This window comes from Hirundo rustica, chromosome 1, assembly GCF_015227805.2.
Source record: "Hirundo rustica isolate bHirRus1 chromosome 1, bHirRus1.pri.v3, whole genome shotgun sequence".
Taxonomy (NCBI): Eukaryota; Metazoa; Chordata; class Aves; order Passeriformes; family Hirundinidae; genus Hirundo; species Hirundo rustica.
In genome coordinates, this window is record NC_053450.1 from 48,873,870 (window position 1) to 48,888,490 (window position 14,621).

Here is a 14,621-nt window from a genome sequence, read left to right on the forward strand (position 1 = left end):
ACTGGTTTAGCAAGTTCAGTGTACTGATGCTCTCTGTAGCCTGGGAAAATGTCAAAAGTAGAAACAGCAGGAACAGATAGATAGGAAACCTAAGGATACCCACTAATCTGAAATAAACTGTCAGTCACATTTAGAAGTGCTATTATCTTAAAACCCTTCAAAATACGCAATATTTAATCTGAAAATAAACCAAAGTATCTTTGTCAACAAAGGAACTAGAGAGGCGTGACTAAGTTTTTGTCTCTGCTTGTCAACTACGGGCTCTGAATGAAGGGAAGTACAAAAGGTAACTTCAGAGGCAAAGAATACAACAAAGAAAAAAAAATCTATTAAATCTCCCTGTTACCTGGATATGGCACTCTCCCCTTAGTTACCAGCTCTGTCAGTAAAATTCCAAATGACCACACATCCGACTTGATTGTAAACCGACCATATAACGCTGCTTCTGGAGCGGTCCATTTAATTGGAAATTTAGCTCCTACAAACATTGGAAAGACAGATTATCTATTTACCCTTGCTCATCCACAATTGCTTACACTTGAAAATATTTTGAAAAGAATAATGCACTAAAAACATTTTTATACTTCGCTTTATTGATAAAATTCAGGGTGGTATAGTCTTTCAATATTTCTCAAACTAGGACAGCAACTATCGGCTACAATATCTGGAAGCACTAAAGTCATCTAAGAGTTTTACTTAAATATGTTTCAAAAAGTGAACCTGATTAACAACTTCTCTGTAATCTCATCTCTCTTCAAACTGTAGCACATTTTATTCCCCCAAAAGAATTTAAAATGCTTTTTGAAAATACCAAGAAACTGCCACATAATTCTGAACAAAGGAAGTTTACTAGGATGACACTTAGGTGAGGGGCTCACCTAAACATAGCTGTGAAAGCACACTTCCATGCATGATCTTTATCCACGAATACAGAATACACAGGCATGTTCTGCTAAATGTAATAATTCTAAGCAATTGAAAGGCAACCGGTCTTATTAATTAAATAAATTTACTGGCCTTACCTTGTCTTGCAGTGTACTCATTGTCCTCTATTAACCTTGCTAAACCAAAGTCTGCTATTTTACACACAAGATTGTCTCCTACAAGGATGTTAGCTGCCCGGAGGTCCCTGTGGATGTAGTTCATTCTTTCAATGTAAGCCATGCCATCCGCAATCTCAAAAAGAAAAATGTTATAAAAGGTTATTTTTCATGGTTATATAAATTTCTCCCAAGCATTAAGCTGCACCCCATTATTGTAGCTCCATTCCCATTGTATAAGTATAGGAATTATATCATAGCAATCAAGAGCACTTGATTAGTGTGTCTGGCTATACAGTATCTGCTAATTGCAAACCAGTCTGTTTCCTTTCTGAGAAATTACAAACCCATAACAGAAGGGGTAAGACAGGGCAACATACAATAGCCAGAGCATTCGATATTTATGTTTAGTTGTTATCTGATACCTTTTCTCTAAGCACAAAATACAGTTTTTTCGGTACCTGAGCAGCCATGTCAACCAGCTGTGGGAGTTTTAAGTATTTCCCTTCCCCTTCTTTAAGGAAGTCTAGCAAGCTGCCTGTAAAACATGACACATTTTGGGGGAAAAGAAAAGGAAAAAAACCAAAAACATTAACTTGACCTGAAAAGACAAACGAGAATTTTTTCTTAGATATCATGATAGACACATTTATCTCATGAAACTTGTATTTGAAAATCCATCATTTACTGGAATATGTGACCCAATGATCATGCCCACAGTTACCTCTGCACTGTTAACTAGTTAGTGCAATTCTATTCCAAGTGGTTTGGAATCCACTTCAATCATGCAAATAGCCAAACACTAATAAAACAGACTGCTGTTTTTGGCAATAAATTAGAATTTTTCCCGTATCATTAGTATCAGTGGACTTTCTTCCACTGTGAGATTTATAAACACAGAACTAAAAAAACCCCTCTGTCCCTTACTTACATTTTTCTGCCAGCCCCAATCATATATTAGAGAAACTATTCTGAAATTGTTGCTTTTATTTTGTGGCTTTCTTACGGGGAAAATGATCCTCCATCCTTTAAAATACCTTATTTTCTCCCATTTATATAATGCCATTGTACCCAGAACATTACATGAGCAGCATCTGAAATCAGTTCCAAGGACCTGTGCTTCTGCTAAGACAACAACCTTTACTTGTGCAGTAAAGCTTTGTCTCTACATAACAGTTTTACCTACAGGTGGCATTATGTCGTATGAGGTAAGAATACGACCTCTTTCCTAAGAAACTGGTGAAGCTGGGGAACTAATCATTCTTGTCACAGTCGGAATTACAGCAACAAAATTACAAGTGGGGCCATGCTAGGGAAAGAAACCACTTGACTGCATATCCTGAAGTGGATTCATAGCAGTAACTCTGAATTAGATTTCTTCATCATTAATGACTTGCTGTGTTTTTTGCACAGTGAAAGTAAAAATGTGGCAGGCCAGACCCACGCTGCTGCTGCTGTTTGCTGTTGTGTGTTTGCACAGACTTTTTCTGACCTTGGTTCATGAGATCAAAGGACCAAAGAGGAGCAAAGATTTCACACTGATCTCTAGTAACCTGTCCACACTGCAAAAAACAGTTGGATACTTTGCAGTTTGTACCTGCTTCTTTTCCTTGTAAAAAAGGAAATAAAAATAAACTGTTCTACTAGCTTAGAACAAAGAACTTCTATGGGATTTTTGTAAAATGTGAGAAGTTTGTCAAAGGAAAACTACAAAAAGAAGCTTCCAGCCGCATTTTGAATACATAATTTAGACAAATTACAATTCTTTACTTCTGCTTTTGCAAGGTAACCAGCTCCGGTAGTAAACTTCACTTTTCTTTAGACAGTTACAAATATTTTTTTCCCTTACTGCCTTGCTGAAACCTGATTTCTGAACAATGAAAACTGATTTTGCATGGCTGTCTGGCATTATTTAGGAACAAAATGCAGAAGGAACTTTTTACATTTTCTGCTCCTTTCAACCTTTTTTAACTTACACACCCATTTAAAAACCCCATCCAAACAGGAAAAAAACAAACCCATACATTTGTGGTGCAGTACTGAACACAAGTAGCCACTCCCTTTTTTCTGTATCTTATGAAGATAGCAAAATTTCTCTAAGAGTTGAAGAGAAATCTGTATTTTATAAAAAATGGAATAACTGACTTGGAAATCTGTTGCTTCTTAACACTAATATGCTTACGATGTTTATTTCTACATTCTGCCTAAATCTCTAAATCTCTGTTTCAGGAGCAGGGGGAGGGGGAAATGATACAGAGAAAAGGAAGAAGGATCAAAGACTGAAAACAAGGGGATAAAGGAGAGAGTCCGGGGAAAAACAACACTCAACCTTTTAAAATTTACTATTACACTGATGGGAAAAAAACACTCAACAACCCAAAGCCCAACATGTTTTGTTGTTAGCATGACCTGTCTACAGGCAGACATAATCTCATAATAATATTCCTAGCTATACCATTCCATTTAAATGTGATGGACAGTACACACTAAAAACAAGGAGAAAAAACAACACCAATCTTGTACTTGGAAGATTAGCAAGGGTGACACAGATGTGCAAAAAATCCATGCCTCTGTCCATAATCTAAATCAGAGCTGCTCCAAGTAGGTCAAGCGCTGCTCATTTTAATTTAATCAAAATTAACACATACTCCAGTTAGCTGATACCTAACATTAATTAAACATTTGATTTATTGCAGAGGTCTTAAATAACCTTTTACATGTAGTATTTCTAACTATTCTGTCCCACACCTTTTGTCATGAATTCAGTGACGATGTAGATTGGTTCCTCAGAAACGACTGCGTACAGCGGAACAAGCTTGTCGTGTCGTAGTTTCTTCATGATCTGAGCCTCCTGCAGGAAAGCTTCTGGCATCATTGTACCAGGTTTTAGTGTCTTGATTGCTACTTTTGTGGTTCCGTTCCATGTTCCTAGAGAAACAGATCAGGTTTTATTCCCCACTGTAATAGTGAAGAGATTTTCTGCTGAAACTTTTTTTTGCTTCGGTTTTCCTAGGTAACAGAATAATCATAAACTAGAACTATAGTGAATATTAATTTTATCATTACATGCATGATCATTACCGGTATTTTCCCCCTTCACTCCCCTACGATAGTATTTTCAGATCCCAATACTGATTTACTTAAAATACTATTAAAACATTCACAACTGAAATTTGTCACATTAAGCTCTTACCCATCCATACTTCACCAAAACATCCTTGGCCCAACTTAACTTCCAGCCTCAAAGATTCTCTAGGAATTTCCCAGGCATCTTTTGCTAGTCCCTGTGTTTGTGGTTTCACAGTTGGACATACAGTTGTTAGCTTATGACACAGCCCATCGGCATGTTCTGGAAAACAGAAAAAATAGTTAGCAGCTTCACAGTTAAGCAGGAGTAAGACTGTAACAAATGTAACATCTTAATGTTGAGAAAAAAGAACTAGCCCATTTACTTTTTGTTGCAATCAGGAGGAAATTTTATAGCTGTGAATTTTAACAATAAGCTATGTACACAATCCTTCCTCACAGTAGGCACAGGGTAACACTGGGACACTGGAACACGGGCTTACCTCTGTAGTGTTTCACCAACTTCTGCAGAGATTCAAATTGTGCTCTGGTTGTGATATAGTATCCACCATTGTCAAGTTTCCTGATTTTGTAGTGTTTTACATTATCACCTCTGACCTCATCCCAGTCACGTATAGAAAGGGAATAAGCACCTAGGAAAAAAGTCACATCTGGTTCTTCACCAAAAATATTAGAAGGTATTTAATGTCTCTCCTCAACTGCCATGGTACACATGGTGTGCACATTCATGTAAATCATAGGATAGGCATAAAAAAGTTCACCTTGGTGGTGGGGAGAGAAGGGAATGGGAGAGTGAAGAGATACACAGACACATACATACCTTTAGTGGTTTCACTCTCTCTTACTAAGAAAATACCACGCTGGTTCCCAGGATTTAAAAGTAGCCTTTCTGCATCCTTCCTGCCCATCTTACCAAAATACCACCTAGAAAATTTAAAAGGAAATGTGTAAATAAAAGCTTCCTATGATTTGATACTCACATAATCAAAAGATTTAGAAATCTCAAGTACTGACTGGACTGCTAATATTCCAAAACAGTTGCTGGGCTGTTTGGATAAGCAAATACCACAGCAGATACAGCTCAACAAGAGCAATGACATCCACATAATCAAAAGATTAAGATGACCTATTTCTATATGACTCTTATTTCTATTAATTACAACATACATGTAAAGAGGCCTGTATCTGCAAATAGTATGGCTTTCTCCTGGTTTAACAATGGACCTCAACTGTTCTTAACAGCTCTTAACACTCTCCTCAGGCTAAGCTTACAGGCCAAAATGAATCAGATGTCACACTTTGGTAGCACATTCAACACTGCAGCAGCTGAAACTCCCTTCTTTAAGAAGTTTTGGCTTTATGTTAGAAAACGACATTTAATGCAAAGTGAGTGTGCATAAATATACTTGTATGACAGGTTCATTCAGGTTGGAAGGACCCTTGGAGTTCTCTGGTCGGGCCTCCTGCTGCAGGCAATGTCAGCAGTGACATCAGACCAAGCTGCTCAGCATGTAGTCCATTTCAGGCTTGAAAACCTTGAAGGACAGACCACCAACCTGGGCAACCTGAACCCCCTTCCTGGCTGTCTTCAGGATAAAAAGGTTTCTTATATTCAGCTGGAAACTCTCCTGTTTCAATTTCTGTTGCCTCCCATCTTTCTCTACCTCAGTAGAGAGAGCACATTTTTCTACTGATCATTTAGGAATAACCCTATCATAGGTGCAATTACTTCTCTGCGAGTAACATTCCAAACTGCTGAATCATTCTGATACCAAAAAGAACACAGATGTTTTTAAAGACTTGTATTTTTTCTTGTCTTCAGCTCTTTCACAAAAGGAGTTTTTTCTTCAGAACTCCCATAGCATGCTCATCCTGAACAGCCTGCACACAGAGCTGTCCTGAGCCAGTGATAATTTTAAGGTCCATCTTCATATGAATCCCCAGACTTTGGAATAAGACTTATTTCTAACTAGATGTTATTTTTATTAGATGCCTCAGAAGTTAAAAAGTGCTGTAAAGTGTAAATTTCAAACATTTTTGTCTGTCACTATCTTATCGTCCGTCTTATTTGGCTTCATGACTGACGGGAAAAGCAGTACTGGAAACTACTGCAAAACAATGGCTTTGTGGGTGAAACATTTTCTGGGGAAAAAAATGTAGATAAAGAGGGATCACTCTGTTGGCCATGAACAGAATGGCCTGTGCAATCACATGGGAATTTGAAACTTATTCTTACATTTTGCTGTATTTGCAGTTTGAGTGTTGAAGGAGATGTGCAAAGTTAGAAATGGATATGAGAGTATACACATAGGAGACAATCTGGATGTAACCTATGATCTTACAGAAGCAAACTTGAGTCCTAGTTCATAACTTCACAGGAAAATGTCTCTTCCCTGGATTACAACAACAATTTACAAAGTATATTTTAAAGTGTTGTTTTATTTCACTACCTATAGAATATAGGGTTGAATTGCTTTATTTTTTAGAGACAATTAAACATTTATATTATGGTGTCATTAAAAAACCCACACAAATAATAAGGATCCTGTCACAAGTAGTTTCTGCTACAAATGCCTCCAGGCTTAGAGACAGAGACAAAATCTTAACAAATTAGGGCTCTGTATTACATTTGCACTTGTAACTCTAATTGCAGTCACAATGCATAATCTACAACACTATCAAAGCACAGGGCTAACAAACTCTAAAGCAAATGAACTTTATTCCAAATGCTGTGGGGATATATCATAAAATTAGCACTGGTTACAAAAGTTAGTTATTTTTAAAACAGATGAAATTCAAGGGTGTAAAATAACAGCATCTTTGATGCAATCATTTTTTAATAGCAAAGAGCCAAGTGAGAGCAGCAGCAACATGTTAAAGTCTCAGCTTGAGATTCAGCAAACATCTTGAAAATCAGGCACTTTTCCCAGACATGCAGTAGCAAACAGAGAAGTGCACAGATCACATATCAGGGAACTGCTGATTGACAGTACCATGCCTGTATATTGAAACAAGAGCTGTGCAACTTTATATTTCTAGTATAACAAATACAATCCCTTGGAACAAGCATAACCTAAAACTCTACTCCAACCTATGGGTTCCACAGTAATATTACGTGATTGTCTAAGCACTCCAGGATGTCACTAAATAAATGTAGGAAGTATTGGTACACCAAGCAATATAATTTTCCAAATTCATAGCAATGCTTAGCATATCAAACAATTTTGTCACCAAAAAGTTATTACAGATTAATAGATCAGCAATAATTGTGCGCACAAATGCTTTCTTAGTATGTAAGGTTAGGTCATAGCAAATATGTAGCTGATCTTGACTCAGGGTTTGGCAAGCAAAAACAAGGATAAAAACCCTGAGCTGATGGTGTGTGAAGTCTTTAGCTAAACCCCATCCTGTTTTGCTCTGTCTGTTACACAAAGTGTGTCCTCTGATTTTTATCATTATTGAATTTTCCCATCCTTTCTCCTTTAGCCCCGCATGTAGCAAGCAGGCATAAAGCATCTGCATGCACGTCTACTTCATGCTTACTGCTGTCATATTATGTGAGCTTTTGTGAGACGTTTACAGCTCTGTAGCTGAATTCTCACAGTCTATACTGTAAACTTCATGTCTTCCACATTCCTTTCTGATGAGAGTCAACTGACTGACTTCTAATCTGGCCAGTGGGATGGAGAGGTGGTAACCTTGTTCTCCAATCCCTGGTCATCGTTCAAATCCTATAAAAGCAAGGTCTTTGTAAATAATAAAAGTTCTTCAGCCTTCTTAAGAGTCAGAGAGTATGTATGATTTTCTCTTCATGTCCTCTAGCGACAGCTTACTAATAATTATACCTTTGACATAATCCAAGTAGCACTGCTATCCGTTCATTAAGAGTATTCTCCTACTTTACCCTTAAATGTTACGTACAATGAATTAAAAAAAAAAAAATAAACTTTGTAGTCTGTGGTAGCATAAGATTGATAGGATACAGTGTCTTACTCTTCTGCTTGAATGGAGTCTGCAGGAGCTACATAATTGCTTGGGATGTAGCCTGTCTTCCCCGTAGCAATGGATCTTGCTTCCCACCAGTCTCCTTCCCTGCAATGAAACATCAATTACCTTTCCACGTATAAACAACACATAATTCCGTAGCACTTGTAATGAACTCACATATGAAAGGCAGGTAAATTTAGGTGATTATGAGAGCCTCTAAAACAGTTTGTGCTGCACCTACATACATCTCATGTTGTGAGCAACACAAATGCCTCTTATTAGAATTTCACATTATAAAGATTTGCGGCTTTTTTTTTTTTTTTTTTTAATGTAAAACAAAAATGCTTTATGGCAGAGATGTGTAAATAAACTTTTGAGTTGTCTAGTCTTCATCTGCCTCTCCAGATCAGCTAAGTCCAGGTGCAGAGTCTGGGATGGAGCAGTACCTGTCCCCACCTCTGATGCCCCAAAGGGGGTGGCTGTGCCTTGCTGGGGGCAGGGAGGGGAAGAAGTCACCCAGCCAAGAAGAGGCTTGGGGCTACCATGCTTGCTACAGTTCTACATCTGCACCCAAACCCTGATCTCAACCTGAAAAGTTATTGTCTTAGTAGTATTATATATTTTAGTCCCATGCTTGCTGTATTAAAAAAAAAAAAAAGAGTCAATCTACCTTTCACTGAAATAGGATACAGAGATTTTCAAAAGAATTAAGGACCTAATTATTCCAAAAAACCCAGTGAGGTCTGTGAATGAGAACACTTACGTGTTATTTATTATCTGGAACCGTTCACCTTTCTTAAATGAAAGGTCATCTGTAGTTCTAGCTTCATAATCATATAAGGCCACAAATACAGTAACACCACCTTAGGAAAAAGAAAATAAATCCCGTATGATATAGCAGTAATGTTGCAACACTTGATTTAAGGATGTGTCCATGGAACAATTAATCAGTTTTGATTTGGAAGCAACAAAACACTCTGGGCTGCATCTCACTTTGGAAGACAGATCAATAACCTGCTAATTTCTTAGGACAGAGCAATGCCTATAAACAGACATTCTGAAAATATGCTTCCACGCCACAAAAGGCCACTAGACGCACCACTGGAACTACATTAATAATTACAGCACTTATATACAGAAACCTGCATGACGCATCATAAGTAAAAAAAAAAAAAAAACAAAACCAAAAATCAACCCATAGCTTCTTTATTAAGCTTGCTTCTTGTTAAGAAATACAATTCTGGAAGAACCTACACCACCACAGTGGTGAACCATCAGCCTCTAATTTTCACAGAAGTAAAAGTTCCTGTTGCACTTGGCTATAAATAACTGATACATTCCAAACTTTTTGAGGCTACACATCAAGACCTACCCAGGGAACTGAACCAGAAATAGAAGTATTCTCTTAAGGACAATGACATTGCTCTGCTTTAGCACTGATGATTTTTTTGATTCCACCAAGTCTCCTCACCTGTGAAGCAGACCCTGGCTGAGGATGATCCATCAGTGCATTACTCCAGAGAACAAGGACCAAGACAGGTCACATGACAATCAGCTGCACTCCACCAACCCTAAGGAATCCGCTTTCCCATCCCACTTCTTGTTGAACATGTCCCCCAAATAGGACAGATGTGAGAGAGGTGGGTGGTAGGAAGGTCTCTACACTTACCAACAGGAAACCTTTTTCTATGCTTCAAATAACTAATCTATAAAACTTGGAAGAGGAAGAAGAAGAGGGAAAAGAGAACAGGCTGTTTGAGATGTACAAGCTACTAGCAAAAATAAAGAAACATGTACCATAACTATAAGAAAGTTAAAATAGAAAATCGCAAACAGACAAATCAGAAAGATTTTTAAGGCCTAGAAATGCTAGTCTAATGCATTTAAGAAGCCTAATCATTGTCCAAGCAGTAACATATTTTTAAATGTATAATACTACATGTCTAACGTGCACATATACATACCAGGATTTACATGAAAGTACACCAAGAGAAACAGGTTGCATCTAATTTTAGATCTTACAATTAACATGACAGTGATCAGAAAGGAAGAATACATAATACAGTGTGGACAGTCTATATGAAATATTCTTTTGCAATGTACACTTTCTGACATAAGAGCTCCTAATCACCTAAATATTTTAATTTGATTTGAAGTCTTCCTGTGGTTACAGTCTCTCAGCGGGCCTCAGCTGGAAATGAATTTACAGTTCCGCTAGGAAAAACAGAACAAAACCCCCACAGGAGGTTAGAGTAATTGAGGTTGTTTTTTTTTAAAAGTGTGATTTATGAACTGAAAATTAATGAAAATATTATTTGGAAGTTAGCAGCTCCTGTCTTAAGTTAAAAATCCAAACAGCTATACCAATTTTTCTCTTTATTACTACATTATTTTGATGACATAGAATGATATGTGGAGCAAGAAAATAGTGAGGACACAACCATATTCATACAAACAGAAAGCAAGTATTATGGAAATAAACCATCCCCAGAGAGTTCTTCTTGACGGAAACAATCAATACTCTCAAGTCACAGTATCACAAAGGTTTTTAATTTCATATAAAGAAACTCGAAAAACCTCAGCTACCATAAAACCTCTTCTTATTCTCAGTCACAAGTTATTTTTTCACAGCAAAGAATAATAAAATACTTGAAGAGAACAGCATCAGCACAGAATGATTTACACAAAGATACTGTCAAACGATATTTCATGTCTCTTGCAGCTGTTGTCTTCGTGAACCACTGCGAGGTGATCTAGTTTAGCTGCTCAAACTATCTGTAGCCACAAGACATCCCTTAACAATTTTCCTTTTATTACGTCAGTATTCCCTCTAATCTATGACTGGTTTTGGAGAGACTTTACCTTCTTGTTCAGCATGGGGATTACAGAGCACTAGCACAGCTTCATGGAAGGCAAGTCCGTATTTCAGCAATATTCTATGAATTCAAAGTATCTGAAGACAGAGAGTGTGTAATACAGGAGCAGTGTGACTAACTCAGACTTCTTCTCCTTTTCTGCTCTAGAGGAATAAAAGATGGCTCAACTCTTTTCAGCCTCACTACAGGCCATGATGACAACCGTATCATCCTCTTGTTACACATCACTGATCAAGTGGATAAGTACTACTGACACCTACATCCTGTTTGACAAGCCCATCTATTCTCCTCTCTTGTGAAGCAAAGGGTGACAGAATGTGATCCAGTGTTTTACTGGTCACAAATACAAAAAGCTTACAGCAGATGAAGGCTGTCACCTCACTCACACACAAAAACACCCGATTTTGACTGATCTGAAAAGCAGTACTGAATGTACCAAACAACTGTCAGTGCAATTTTATTTACGTATGTATTTATTTAAATGTGTGGGTTTTCTTGTGGATGGGCTAGTTTTACAGAACAAGGAGAAATAATTTCACATGCAGTATCATTTTAAATTGCAAAACAATGAGAGCATTCACACAAATTAGCCTGCCTGCTGATAACTGATTTCACACTGATGAGGTATCAGACTCTCTTTTTATGAGAAATCTCTTTTGTTGACTCTGGTTCAAGACATAACATGCTTAACAACCAGCAGGAACAGGCAAGAGAACATCCCTTCTGGTCTCTGCAGCAAAGGATTTGTGGTACCCAGAGGGGGGTTACATCCCCGACATCTGGTTATGCCCAGGAGTCCCTGCATGCACTGCTGGAGATTCCTACATGACCAAAGAACCAGATCTAGTAAGAAGTAGTATGCCAAGGTTCTTGGGGAAGATGTAATACAATAAATTTTCCTCAGCAGAGCTAATGAAAATAAATAAATGCTGCCCTTACTTAATTTCTGCATATGTTCATCCAAAATGGGGATTCAGAGCTGACTCATAAATGATACAGGCTAGATGTTCATTTTAATTATTTGGTTTTTAATGTATTCCCAAGAAAAGGACTACGCAGTGATCATTACCTGACAATTCATATTTGGTTTCCTGAATTGCTTAATGCCAAAGTCAGAATATGTTTTCATGGATCTCAAATTTCTTGTGTTTAAGAGACTTTAAATGCCCCTGGAATAATTAGGCACCATAATTGTGCCAACATTAGAGGTTTGTGGGAAAACTAGAAATAGACTAATAAGAAATTATTTACTCTGCTTTGTGAAATGTCTGTACAAAGCTTCTAGAATAAATTAGTCAGTCTTTTTAGTGTCTCTTAAAAAAAAGAAGAAATCACAGCTTCCTCTCAAAAATATCCATCAAAACAATGAAATTAGTTACATGAACAAAATCAGCATATTTTTAAGTTTTAAGATTTTGATATAACATCAAATGTGAATATTTCTTAAAAATGCTATACATCAACATCTACACATCAACCAAGAAGATCTCTGCGTTGCAAATTCTATTTTTACACTTTCCATTTTGGTTTTAATATGACCACCACCAATGGGAATTCTGCTCTTTCATTTCACACATATTGTTCCCATAGCAAAGTACACAGAATATAATGCAAATCCTGTTTAGCTTTATAAATTGATTCAGTGTTGTATTGATATAACTTAAAAGTAAGTTGACTTGAAACCGTTTAAAATATCAATTTCCTGAATCTGAAGTGTTTTTCATTTTGTACATCTCTCCAAGTTTAAAGCCATTATCCCATATGCATCCTTTCAACAGTTTAAAACTTCTAATGTAATTTTATCAACTATTCCCATTATTGTCTTTAGTAAGTCTTAAATTTCTCTGTGCTGTGATCCCAATTGTCTTCATGCTCCAGTCACTAGTGAATACAGGCTGAATTATTATTTGAGCAGTTAAGATACTGAAAATCAGGAATCTCTAAAAGGCAATTTATTTTAAATTTGCAATTTATTTCTCTGTGGCAAGGTGTCATAGTATTTTTTGACTGTGACTGTTAAGCAGCTATAATAATAAATAATAATAATAATACCATCATTTTATGTAACACTCACCTGTTAAAGTACTAGGATATGTACTTGGCACAGCTGAAAATGAAGACGATGCTCCTCCAAAGGGTGTCATTCCTGAAGGCCCTCCAAAAGGAGTCATGGAATGACTATTAAAATTAGCTGCTGATCCCTTTATTGACGGTGACTGTGTTGCTTGGCTGGAATCTGATCCATAATGACTGACATGGGAAATAACGGGTTCTGGAGCATTTTCAGTTCTGTATTTCATGGCTGGGCCTTTACCTTCTTTGCTTTTAATGCACCCCATGATTGCTTCTGTGAGAATGAGAGGGAAAAAAAAAAAAAAAGAGCTCACCTTCATGTTATGTCTTTTGATAGATAACATAGAATATTCCCCAAAAGTTAACCAAATGATAATTTATTGCTGTTAAACCCCATGCAGAGTTTGTAAACTCTGATGAAGAAGTGTTCTGGAATAAAATCTAAACTATAACCAGACCAGAGAAACCCTTAATTATTTTCCCTAATAACTTCACATAGTAACAGCACATTTAGATTATTCTTCATCCTGGTTATCGATGGGCTGTAAATGGTAACAAAGAAAAAAGGGGGGAATCGGGCAACAGATGAGGAAAAGATGCCGGAGTCTTCTGTAGCAGGGTGGAGGGGGAAACAGATGTGACAAATCCAGACTCAATTATAGGAAGCAAATCCTAAGCAATTATACAAAGAAAACCACTGGGGCATTCCTGCCTTCTTTTTTAAGCATCTCTGCAATGAAGTCTTGCCCAACTGGCGACATCTTTACAGACAAAGAGAAGTTTTCATCCATTGCCAGCCCCCCAAATAATCTCACAAACAAACCTCAGATATTCCCACCCACAGGATTGGGTTATGCTCTAAAGTAACTAAAATTGAAAAAAAAAAAAAAAAAAAAAAATAGAGTAACTACAATATCCTAAGGGATTTAGAAACTGAACCTTGCCCGGACAGGTGACAATTTATATCCCTGATGGCCCAGGACTGGCACCAGCTCCCAGTACTGGCAGACAGAGCCAGAGCTGTTTACCGTGGGGGCACCTATTACCTGCTGCTGAAGGGAATCAGAGAGGAGACCTGTCGCCAGCAATTAACACCGACTGAGCCTTAAGAAGTCACCACCTGCCATTTATCAGGTGGTGACAACTGGTAGCAGGCTTTTCCTGGCTTACCCCAGCTGGGAAACAAATCAGGAAGAAAACAGCAGTGTCTGTTAGATGCAGCACTAGTCTGGCATTAAAATTCCTGCATTATTCTCAGGAGGGGGTTTAAAAATCTACTCTAACTTCAAAAGTAAAACCTCTATGTACACAGGAAATCAAATGCTCCCCATTCTCTAATGAATCAATTAAAAAAATAAACAGCAGGAGTCTGAAAGCATGAAAATCACACATTTTGATAAGTACAACAACGATTTCATGGACCCTAACTAACAATTAGGGAAACACAGTACTTCCCAATGTATGTCTAATTCTTTTTTTCCTTCTCAATTCCTTCCTACCTTGTTAACTATTAGACACAGAAATATGGAACAAAGTAAATTTTACTAAACAAATACTG

At 37.3% G+C, this 14,621-nt stretch overlaps 1 protein-coding gene across 3 annotated transcripts in view; it reads right to left on the minus strand.

Annotated features, from left to right (window-relative positions):
* The window catches only part of YES1 (YES proto-oncogene 1, Src family tyrosine kinase), a 50,382-nt gene that overhangs the window by 3,890 nt on the left and 31,871 nt on the right, over window positions 1-14,621 (minus strand). For 2 of the 3 annotated variants that reach the window (XM_040060371.2, XM_040060380.2), the window contains exons 2-11: window positions 13,065-13,337; window positions 8,878-8,977; window positions 8,121-8,219; window positions 4,948-5,051; window positions 4,610-4,759; window positions 4,234-4,389; window positions 3,789-3,968; window positions 1,502-1,578; window positions 1,023-1,176; window positions 347-478 (exon numbers count right to left, since the gene is read on the minus strand). In XM_040060371.2, coding sequence (XP_039916305.1) covers window positions 347-478; window positions 1,023-1,176; window positions 1,502-1,578; window positions 3,789-3,968; window positions 4,234-4,389; window positions 4,610-4,759; window positions 4,948-5,051; window positions 8,121-8,219; window positions 8,878-8,977; window positions 13,065-13,329 — 1,417 coding nt within the window. In that variant the 5' untranslated portion in view covers window positions 13,330-13,337. Of the gene's footprint in view, window positions 1-346; window positions 479-1,022; window positions 1,177-1,501; window positions 1,579-3,788; window positions 3,969-4,233; window positions 4,390-4,609; window positions 4,760-4,947; window positions 5,052-8,120; window positions 8,220-8,877; window positions 8,978-13,064; window positions 13,338-13,886; window positions 13,911-14,621 lie in introns of those variants that run through there. The other variant, XM_040060390.2, reaches the window with a different exon arrangement.